Raw genomic sequence first — 11174 nt, 5'->3', positions numbered from 1 at the left:
CAACAGACTGAGTAAAAAGTTAACACAACTATAGGGTAGACAATCCAGGAAGTGTGAAACACCAGCGTGAACTTGAAGATCTTGAGAAGATAAGAAACTCACAAGAGTAGAAAAATGCGATACTGAAAACACTCGAGGCTACAAAGTTAGCGCTGGCCTGAAGTACTCAGCCATGAAGTAGGAAGGAATAATCTGGTGCCAGTCACAGGAAGCCTGAGAGGATGAGAGGATTGAAACCCAGTTTGCAGCTCAGCCAGGTGTTTTGATTTCTGTCACGCCCTCCCACCAACACACTAAGGGAGGGGAAACATGGGATAACCCTGACACTCTCCTGCAGGATGTGACCACGGGGCACTTTCAGCTGATCGTTATCACTGACTGATGTTGCTCCAGCTGATGAAATGAAAGACTGTTCAGTGACTCACCTGTTGCTTCCTCCTCCAGGTGCCTCCTGATGATGCTGACAGCTCCTCCAGCAGCTCTCGCGGTGAGTTCATCGCTCTCATTTAAATCTCCCCTTTGGTTTGTTCGCTGGACTTTTTATTTTGAAGTTGAAGAGGTTTCTCTGTTCTTGTTAACGGGCTTTCTGCAGGAAATCCTCAGTATCGATCCAACAGTCCAGTTTCAGTTTGCTTCAGTCAAGAAAAACTGTGTCATGCATTTTTGTTTCAGCCCACATCTGTCTGTCGGTTCTTATCACTGTTTACTTGTTGACATTAAATGTGACTCTGCAGCGATACAACAGACCGGCTTTCTGTTGGTTCCTGCTCACCTACCCATTATATACCGTTCACTGTTTATCCAGAGAGGAGAAGCTTAACGTGGGAGACCTTTGTGATATTCCTTTAGCGAACATCTCAAGGAAGATTTAGATGCTTGATATTAATGCTGGACTCGTTCCTCCTGACAACATGAAAGATGGCCGCCTGAAAGTAACTTGTTTCTTATTTAAGATGGTGCAAATAGGTCCAACAGATAAACCAATTAATCAATATTTCTGATGTTCGGGCTGAGGCAACATCTGATCCTGCAGATGCACACGAGTCATTGACATCTTTCAAATTACTAATTTGTATTTTTTTGTTGTGGAAAAAATTTATCATTTTGTGGTCAAAGTTTTAGTCTCATTTTCTGTTACATTCAGCCACAAGGGAAAAAGGGCTTTGGGCCCAGAAGCAGAAAGTCACGAGACATATTTAGTGGGGTTTTATTAAAGAAACCGGTGAAATCCAAGAGAGGAGTGGGCAGTCCAAGAAAAACAAAACAAGGTAATCCCAAGACAAACAGGAGAATAATTATAAATCCAAAACACAGGAGGAACGCTGGTGTGAGACTCCTCAAACGAGTAAAAAATACTTTTTTCGAATTTTGCCGTTTCCATCAACCTTTTCTAAAGCAAAGCTTGGAAATGCGCATTAAAGAATGTTGATGGGAACACGGCTACTGGAGTCTGATATGAGACACATTTAAACTGTCACACAAACAAAAAATCGGATCTGGGAAAAATATTGGAACTGACCGTTAAAGCCTGTAGTCTGTGTATCGTCAGCCCTCTGCTCTGAGCCCTTATTAGGGCTGAAACGATTCATCGATTAAATCGATTAATAAAATGCTTTGACATAAATTCTTTTCATCGACGCTTCGTTTAATCCATTAAACTAAACAGCACAGTGTTTCGCATGGACATTTATTATTATTTAGTCGCACATGGCGCTGACGCTGTGAACACGACGTGATTATGATGGCGCCGTTTGCAAAGTGGAGGAAGAGAGACAAAATAGTGAGGGACAAAGATGAAAGTGTCCAAAGTCTGGGATTATTTACGTGCACTGTCCATCAGCTCAGGTCTCTAATGGGTCGGGTCCAGAATTGATATATGTTGGCTGTTGGTGCTGAGATTTGTGAGTGCAGGGCGGGTCTACAACATTGGATCCATGCAGGACTCTGGCTGGAAGATTGATTTCCCATAGATGTGGCTGAGACTCTAGGTAGTGGTGTTTCTAAAACGAACGTTACGGTAGGATCCTCGTTAGGTCAGCCGGTGAGTCGAACCTGATGGAGACCCACTATACAGTCAGCCAACACGGCCTTCCCGGGAAACTGCTTTCTGTGTTTACTTCTGGTCAGACTCAGAGACAAGCATGACGTCAGAGGATCACCTGTGTGCCTCTGTTCCTTTGATGTCCCTCAGGGATCAGACCTCTGCCTTCAGGTCTTTATTGATTTGACTATTAAATCAGATCAAAATAAACAAACTGTGATGGACAGATTGTAGAAGACAGATGGAGGGATGAGAGTGAACTGGTCTGGGATGAACAGATGATGTAGAGACGACTCTAAAGAGGTGAAGAAACTTTTCTCTTTAGTCTCTCTGTTCTGTTGAGGTCGTGGGGTTCAGTGTCTCAGCCAATCAGCCGCTCTGCTGTATTGCCAGTCAGCTGCGTCCTAGATGGAGGGATGGTGGAGGGATGGTGGAAGGGTGGATGGAAGATTAATGGATGATAGTGAGAGCAGATGGAGGACTGATGGAGGATGGTGGGAGTTCAGACAGGTACAGAACGGCGTCGTGACATCAGACCGAGCGGCGATGAAGAGCAGACGGAGGGAGGATGGTGCGAGTGCAGACTTTCAGGACACAGTCGTGACAGCAGATAGCGAGAGAGCGATAGCCACATTCCTGCTGCTGATAGCCACGCCTGACTGGTAACCTGGTTTACACAACGCTGGTGGAATGTGGCTGCTACAAAAACACTGCTGCATGCTGGGAAACACACCGTCTGGGGCCCAGAGGGGCAAAAAAACACACTCAGTGTTTCAACAGGGACACTCAGTGTGGGATAAACGAAGGGGGACCGTCAGTGTCAGGTCCTTTTTAACAGTGGCTCCCTCCCTGTTGTGGTGGATGTTCCCCCACAGCACCATCAGATGAACCCGAGTACCTCTTCATCCACACCGCCCGTTATGTTCCAGAGGTTTTCATACTCACACTTCATGTTTTATTCCTTTTTCACGCCGCTCTGTGAGCGTGTTTGACGTTGACCGCTGTAAAGCACTTTGTTAGTTGACTGTTATTGAAGTGATTTGTCTTTATCAGTTACACCGCTCAGCCATAACATTATGACCACCTGCTGGTAAACATGTAGGTCCAAAACAGCCCTGACCCGTTGAAGCCTGGACCCTTTCTATCAGAACCAGCATCAACTTCTTCAGCAGTTTGACCTGCTGTAACTCGTCTCACACGGGCCGGCCTTCGCTCCACATGTGCATCTATGAACCTTGGCCCGTCCATGACCAAGTCGCTGGTTCACAGCTTCGGATAGGTACAGGCTAGAAAAAAATCTAATTGCTAATTGGATTTTTCTGCCAGATATTCCGATGACGATTCGATTTGCAAGGTTTTGCTAAAGTTCAGTATTCACTGCCAGTCTATTTTTGTCCGAAGCCACGCCAAGCAGCACAGAGCAGATGCTCCGGGCAGGAAGTCAGACACAGAACGGCATAGAGAATGCAGTTGATTTTCAAAATAAAACACCCATTGCAGACTCCTGATCATACATCAACAATAAACTTAGTTAAAACAGACAAAAAAAGAAACAATTTAACTACGTGGCTACTTAACCATCAAGGACAACTGAACAAACAAGTCAGCAAAATCAGACGCTCTAATTCTGAAATGCTCCATGTGGATATGAAACATTAGCCTGCAGAGAGCGGAGCGGGCTCTAGTGAGGTACGATACCACTTAATTCCTAAAAGATCCAATACCAAGTAATACCCAGGCTGGTATTGCCGATATCAATACTTTTTACATATTTTATCTCTAGTTTAATGTGACCTCCCTCTCCTGTTTCTGTATTTATGAGAGAAATAATAATAATAGTAGGCTGTAGCCTTACCAATTCAAAATAATAGCTACATAATGACAAGACATCTAACTACTGTCATATTCTTTAATTATAGCCTCTTCATAACATCATCATATTATTGTGAGTTAGTCTCAGATGTTTAGCGAAGTTTGCAGTGTTGCCAAAGTATTTCACTGTCTTTGCACACACATCACACACAGCGCAAGCATGACTTTGACAGGCGGAAGGGAAAGTAGTTCCTATCCTGGTGACAGGAAGATACTTATGATAAAACACACACTCTCTCCAAATGACTGAGTTTAGATAACGATCCTTCTATATGAGTATAGATCCTAGAGCAGTTGTTGTAAAACGTACATGCCCTGTGCCCGCTCTGATTGGTAAGTAGGACCATAACATGAGGCGCATGGTGCTTGTGATTGGTGAGCAGATCAGTCAGACAAGGACGACAACGGTATGAATTTGTAACCGCATGACTGTTTTAAACGGGTCAGATGAACTGGAAAATTAACCTACATTTTAATTGCGTTCTTTCAAATCGCAATTTCGATTTGAAAGCGATTAATCGTTCAGCCCTAGTACTGAACCCTGCAGACTATTTTGGAGCTGTTCTGACCCAGTCCTCTAGTATCACAGTTTGACCTGTTTCTCCTGCTTCTAACACATCAGCTATGATGACACGATGTTCACCTGCTGCCTGATAGATCCCACCCACTGACAGAGTTATGGCTGATCGCTGTCCATAAAAGTTAAGTAGGCACAGTGATCTGAAAATGAACGGCGTACATTAAAGATAAGGTGGCCAGTTTATTTCAGAGGCATTTTCTCTTCCATCCCGACAGTCATCAATAGATCCCGTATCTGTGGCTGTTGCAGGACTCGACCAATCATTTAATTTGGCCTGGCTGAAATGATTGGCTGGCCTACCTGCCTGTCCACCCGTGTGCACTCACTGCACATGAACATGTGTTTTGGGGGAGTGGCTTTGGAGGGAGGGGGGTTAGATTTCTTCAGCTCCACACGTGTTTTATTGTACGGAGGACATGAACAGACATCCGTGTGTTTTGGCTGCAGCAGCAGCAGCAGCAGTCGGTATTTTGTGTTGAACTGAGTTTGAAGCGCTGATGACTTCGTTCATATCAGATGAACAGAAGCTGCTTCACATCTGTCCTCATTCAGACTGTTCAAAGAGTGTGTGGGTCAGAAAAAAATGAAGTATGATTGTCGCTGACGTTATCTGATACTCACACACACACAGTCAGCTGTCTGCTTCCTGAGAATCTCAGAGATGCTTGTCTGTCTCTGCACGGTGTTTACATTCCTCGCTGTCTGAACACAGAGAAGACACCGTAAAAACAAAACACGCTGGAGAAAATACACCCCAAAACTCAGAACTCACTCTGCTGCTGTCTGAACAAGTAGGAAAAACAAAACTGGAGGCAGGTCTGCTGCTTTAGTGGTCCGGTTCTTAATGGCTAAGGAAGACGGCTTGTGCATCCTTCTCCTTAGCCACATCCTTCAGTTCTTCCTGGAGGAACCCGCGGCGCCCCCAAGACTGATGGGATTTATAATTCTTGCAGTGTGTTTGGAGTCTGCACATCATTCGCAAAAAGCAGAGATACAGTGCTAAGATCACCATACAGACACTCTCCACACCTCGACTGCACCTTCAGATTCTGGTCAAGAAAATGACAAGGAAACAACCACGGTGGAGTCCAGAACCCACTGAGAACATGTTTGACTCTCACTCTGCTTAATCACCGATCAGAACCAGAACCAGCATCAACTTCTTCAGCAGTTTGACCTTCACTAACTCGTCTCACACGGGCCGGCCTTCGCTCCCCACGTGCATCTATGAACCTTGGCTGTCCATGACCAAGTCGCCGGTTCACAGCTTTTCCTTCCTTGGACCACTTCGGATAGGTACAGGCTAGAAAAAATCTGATTGTGATTTTTCTGGCAGATATTCCAATTCACTAAAGTTCAATATTCACTGCCAGTCTATTTTTGACTGAAGCCACGCCAAGCAGCACAGAGCAGATGGACCGGGCAGGAAGTCAGACACAGAACATAGAGAGTCCTGTCGATTTTCAAAATAAAACACCCATTGCAGACTCCTGATCATACATCAACAATAAACTTAGTTAAAACAGACAAGACACTATTTAACGAAATCAAGGACAACTGAACAAATTAGCAAAATCTGAACAAGTCGGCAAAATCAGATGCCCTTGTTCTGAAATGCTCCATGTGGATAAGTAGCGTCAGCCTGCAGAGAGCGGAATGGGCTCACAGAGAGCTGTTATCCGTAGTTGTCGCCGGTTCACAGCTTTTCCTTCCTTGGACCACTTCTGATAGGTACTGTTCAAAATGCCCTCAACCTTCCAGGGTTGAGAGGTCAACGCCTCGCAGCCAGGGGCCCCTGTCAGATGTTCCCCTCACTACCTGTTTGAGTTGACAGCCCTGCTCCTCTCTTTACTCAGTATCCAAGACACATGGCCACAGATCTGATTAAATGATTACAAACTCGATCACTGGCCTCAGGTGTTCTTGTTCCAGGTGCACTTATGGACAATCCACAACTTGCACAGAGGTCCAAAGAACACCACTCGGATCAGGCAGCAACCTCACCCACATGAGCATATCCCAGCACAACTATGGAGTCCCCAGGCGGAAGACCAGCATCTAGTCTCACAGAGTTGACCTTCTTATTCGCCGAAAACTAGCCTGCACACTGAAAATCAGTGTCTTGCTCCTGTCCAGGAGTTTACTTCCAGACATGTTTCCAAAAAAGTTGGCACACTTTGTAAAATGCTAATAGATACAAAATGTAATGATGTGCAAAACATTGAAACCCTATAACTGAAAATAGCTCAAAAGCAACTTATCAACTGTTGAAACTGAGAAATGTTGCTATTTTTGGAAAATTATATGCCCATTTTCAATTTGATGCCAGCAACACGTTCCAGAAATGTTGGCACACTTGTAACAAAAGACTGGAAAAGGTGTGAAATGCTGGTGGAACATCTCAACAATTAATTAGGCCAACTGGCAACAGGTAAGTAATATGATTGGGTAGAAAAAGTGTAAACTGTATACAGTTTATCCTTCTGTGGCCAGAGCTCATATAGAATGGACGCAGGCGAAATGGAAAACCGTCCTGTGGTCTGACGAGTCAAAATCTGAAATTCTGTTTAGGAATCATGGACGCTGCGTCCTCTGGGTTAAAGAGTAGAGGGTCAATCCAGCTTGTTATCAGTGCACAGTGTCAAAACTAGCATCCGTGATGGGGGGTGCATTAGCGTACATGGCGCTGGTAACCTGCACATGTGTGAAGGCCCAATAGAGAGCCTAAGTCACTCACTTAGCTTCCGGCCCAAAAAATGTGTTCAGTATTTGACATCGAGAAACAACTTATTCTTTTAATCCTGTTTGAACTGAGCCCTGAATTTCACACATGATATTTGTCAATTTAAAAGATAATTTTGTCAGTCAAGAAAGTTGCAGTTTGTCATAAAACAGTAAAGTTACTTTAGTTAGTTTTGTGTGAAAACCGTTAAATGAGCTACATCTCTTGTCTCGCACAATATACGTCACCAACGTGTTAACGCGATAATGCTAAGCTAACGTTCATTCCTTGGTTGCTGCTAGCTAGATAACTTAGCTACGTTCCACGCAGAAATATATCTCACCTGATACGTTTAATCCAACAGCTCAAGTTCTTTTGTCACATCATCTACACATGGAAGTTCTTTGACGTTTGCTAAATTGACATTAGCTTCGGTAACGTTAGCTTTAGTCATTGAGAGAAAAAGTTACTTGTTGAAAATGTTTGGCGCATTATGAAACTTGTTGAGCAGTCTTGTTAAATGAAGAGGTGATGCAGCAGAGCGGGAAACACGACCCTGTCCCAACTTTTTTGAAAATTCAGAATTGCTATATAATTTTCCCAAAACAAAAATATTCTCAGTTTCAACATTTGATAAGTTGTCTTTGTGCTACTTTCACTTGTTGAAAATGCTGCCGTGGGCCAGCAAAGTAGTGACCTTATGTCATTCCTTTGGGCTTAGCCCCGTTGGGCCTCAGTAGAGTAGATGGAAAGATGGAGCATCTTTGCTCACCAATGAGCTCAGTTAAGTCGGGGCGGCGTAGCTTGCTTCTGAAGCTGTAGCTGTATAAAGGTTCTGGATTCAGTCGTAATTGGGCCCCTTACCCGGGGACAGTTTGATTTGGATGACTAAACCAGGAGCAGACAACACCGCTCCCAGGGGGTCATTGGGGTCCGCAAACTCCTCCACCAACATACTGTGGAGAATCTTGGGGCAGTCTGGAGAATAAACAATCCTGAAAACACACTCTTCTGCTCTGCTAAATGAGGTCAGCAACTGCAAAATGGGTTATCTGCAGTACATACCTCCACAGAGTCACCCTGATTTGATATGAAAATATATGATTGGCTAATTATTAAGTTGATGATGTATAGAGCTCAACAGTGAGCTTCCAAAAGTAAAGAAGGATTCAGTTTAGGAGGAAGCGAGCTAAACTACCGTTGGGTTGGAAGTCCTTGGAAAATAATTATGTTCACTTTTCTTGTAGTTTTTTAGCTACGATTCAAATGTTTTATGGTTCATGATTCATATTGTAGTAGCATATCATAGCTAGTTCAAGGCTTAAAACTCTCTAAATAAGGATATTTGGAAAAGTCAATGATTAAGTGAATGAAGGAGGAATTTACTTAGAACTGGAGCCGTGAAAAAAGTGGGCGGTCACTGTTGAGCTGAATTGAGGTGTGATGTCATACCGGTGTCGTGATGATGTTTGTGTTCTCTCTTGGTTTTCAGGGCGACCTGACGGAGCCGTGCGGCGGTCGGGACTGCTCCACCTGTCAGTGTTTCCCAGCCAAAGGAGCAAGGGTGAGACTGCGCTCGCTCACAGACAGCAGCCAATCAGAAACCAGCTGCATCAGCATACACTTACCTCGATTAACAGACCTGTGACACTTTCACTGTCGGCTCGTAAACCACAGAACAAAGACGCGCACACGCTGTAACAAGGAGCTGATGGATGGAGGAGTGTTCGTGAGGAATGTGTTGGAGTTAAATTAGCAGCTGTTTACCTTAAACTGAGTCAGCAGATTCCGCACATGCACACAGATTTACAGTTTTACTCCTCTGCCTCCCTGGACTCTGAGCTTCTGTTTCCAAAAACACATTTTAGATAAAGTCAACAGATTAAAGAAAAAAAGATCCAGTAGTCCAGATGTGCCTGTAGACAGTCACACAATGTGGTCCAAATGTGCCTGTACAGAGTGACACAGTGTGGTCCAGATGTGCCTGTACAGAGTCAAACAATGTGGTCCAGATGTGCCTGTACAGAGTCACACAATGTGGTCCAGATGTGCCTGTACAGAGTCACACAATGTGGTCCAGATGTGCCTGTACAGAGTCACACAGTGTGGTCCAGATGTGCCTGTACAGAGTCACACAATGTGGTCCAGATGTGCCTGTACAGAGTCACACAATGTGGTCCAGATGTGCCTGTACAGAGTCACACAATGTGGTCCAGATGTGCCTGTACAGAGTCACACAGTGTGGTCCAGATGTGCCTGTAGACAGTCAGTGTGGTCCAGATGTGCCTGTACAGATTGACAGTGTGGTCCAGATGTGCCTGTACAGAGTCACACAATGTGGTCCAGATGTGCCTGTACAGAGTCACACAATGTGGTCCAGATGTGCCTGTAGACAGTCAGTGTGGTCCAGATGTGCCTGTACACAGTCAGTGTGGTCCAGATGTGCCTGTACAAAGTCACACAATGTGGTCCAGATGTGCCTGTACAAAGTCACACAATGTGGTCCAGATGTACCTGTAGAAAGTCAATGTGGTCCAGATGTGCCTGTACAGAGTAACAGTGTGGTCCAGTTCTGCCTGTAGACAGTCACACAATGTGGTCCAGATGTGCCTGTAGACAGTCGTGTGGTCCAGATGTGCCTGTACAGAGTCACACAATGTGGTCCAGATGTGCCTGTACAGAGTCACACAATGTGGTCCAGATGTGCCTGTACAGAGTCACACAATGTGGTCCAGATGTGCCTGTACAGAGTCACACAATGTGGTCCAGATGTGCCTGTAGACAGTCACACAATGTGGTCCAGATGTGCCTGTACAGAGTCACACAATGTGGTCCAGATGTGCCTGTACAGAGTAACAGTGTGGTCCAGATGTGCCTGTACAGAGTCACACAATGTGGTCCAGATGTGCCTGTACAGAGTACAGTGTGGTCCAGATGTGCCTGTACAGAGTAACAGTGTGGTCCAGATGTGCCTGTACAGAGTAACAGTGTGGTCCAGATGTGCCTGTAGACAGTCACACAATGTGGTCCAGATGTGCCTGTACAGAGTAACAGTGTGGTCCAGATGTGCCTGTACAGAGTCACACAATGTGGTCCAGATGTGCCTGTACAGAGTCACACAATGTGGTCCAGATGTGCCTGTACAGAGTCACACAATGTGGTCCAGATGTGCCTGTAGAGAGTCAATGTGGTCCAGATGTGCCTGTACAGAGTCACACAATGTGGTCCAGATGTGCCTGCAGACAGTCACACAATGTGGTCCAGATGTGCCTGCAGACAGTCAGTGTGGTCCAGATGTGCCTGTAGACAGTCAGTGTGGTCCAGATGTCTGAGGTCGTGTGCCCTTTTAGTGAATAACCTGTGTAATATTCAGTTTCCTTTCAGGAGCCAATGAAACGGCTCATAAAGCATCACATGACATTCCGCTGTCACTCAACAATCAGCTGATCGAGTAAACAGAAACACTTTTCTGTGCAGACGGGCGTCCAGAACATGAACTGACCTCCCGTCTGTGTGTTTCTGTGTTGCACGGTTAGTGTGTGTTTGTACAGCTGGGGGCAGCAGACAGGCAGAGAGGATTGTGGGAAGGGGTCTGTCTCAGTGATTTCACAGCTCAGTGGTTCCAGAGAAAGAAGGACAGAGAGAGGACTAACAGAGATCACAGCTGTCACATCTCATCACACACACACTCAGTACACACACTCAGTACACACACCCACACACACGCACACACACAGTGTACACACTCAGTACACACACACACACACACACTCAGTACACACACACACAGAGACACTCAGTACACACACACACACACTCAGTACACACACACAGAGACACTCACTACACACACACACACACTCAGAGACACTCAGTACACACACACACAGAGACACTCAGTACACACACACTCAGAGACACTCAGTACACACACACACAGAGACACTCAGTACACACAC

General features: G+C 45.2%; 1 protein-coding gene across 1 annotated transcript in view; it reads left to right on the top strand.

Moving 5' to 3' along the window:
- Positions 1-7173: 7173 nt before the first annotated feature.
- Positions 7174-11174, top strand: part of LOC123985404 (collagen alpha-1(I) chain-like) — a 13613-nt gene continuing 9612 nt past the window's right edge. Inside the window, exons 1-2 of the mRNA XM_046072880.1 lie at positions 7174-7182; positions 8708-8779. Of these exons, the coding sequence (XP_045928836.1) occupies positions 7174-7182; positions 8708-8779 (81 nt within the window). The remainder of the gene's footprint in view (positions 7183-8707; positions 8780-11174) is intronic.

The sequence above is a fragment of the Micropterus dolomieu genome, linkage group LG17 (assembly GCF_021292245.1).
Source record: "Micropterus dolomieu isolate WLL.071019.BEF.003 ecotype Adirondacks linkage group LG17, ASM2129224v1, whole genome shotgun sequence".
Taxonomy (NCBI): domain Eukaryota; kingdom Metazoa; phylum Chordata; class Actinopteri; order Centrarchiformes; family Centrarchidae; genus Micropterus; species Micropterus dolomieu.
This window is presented reverse-complemented; position numbering and strand designations above follow the sequence as displayed.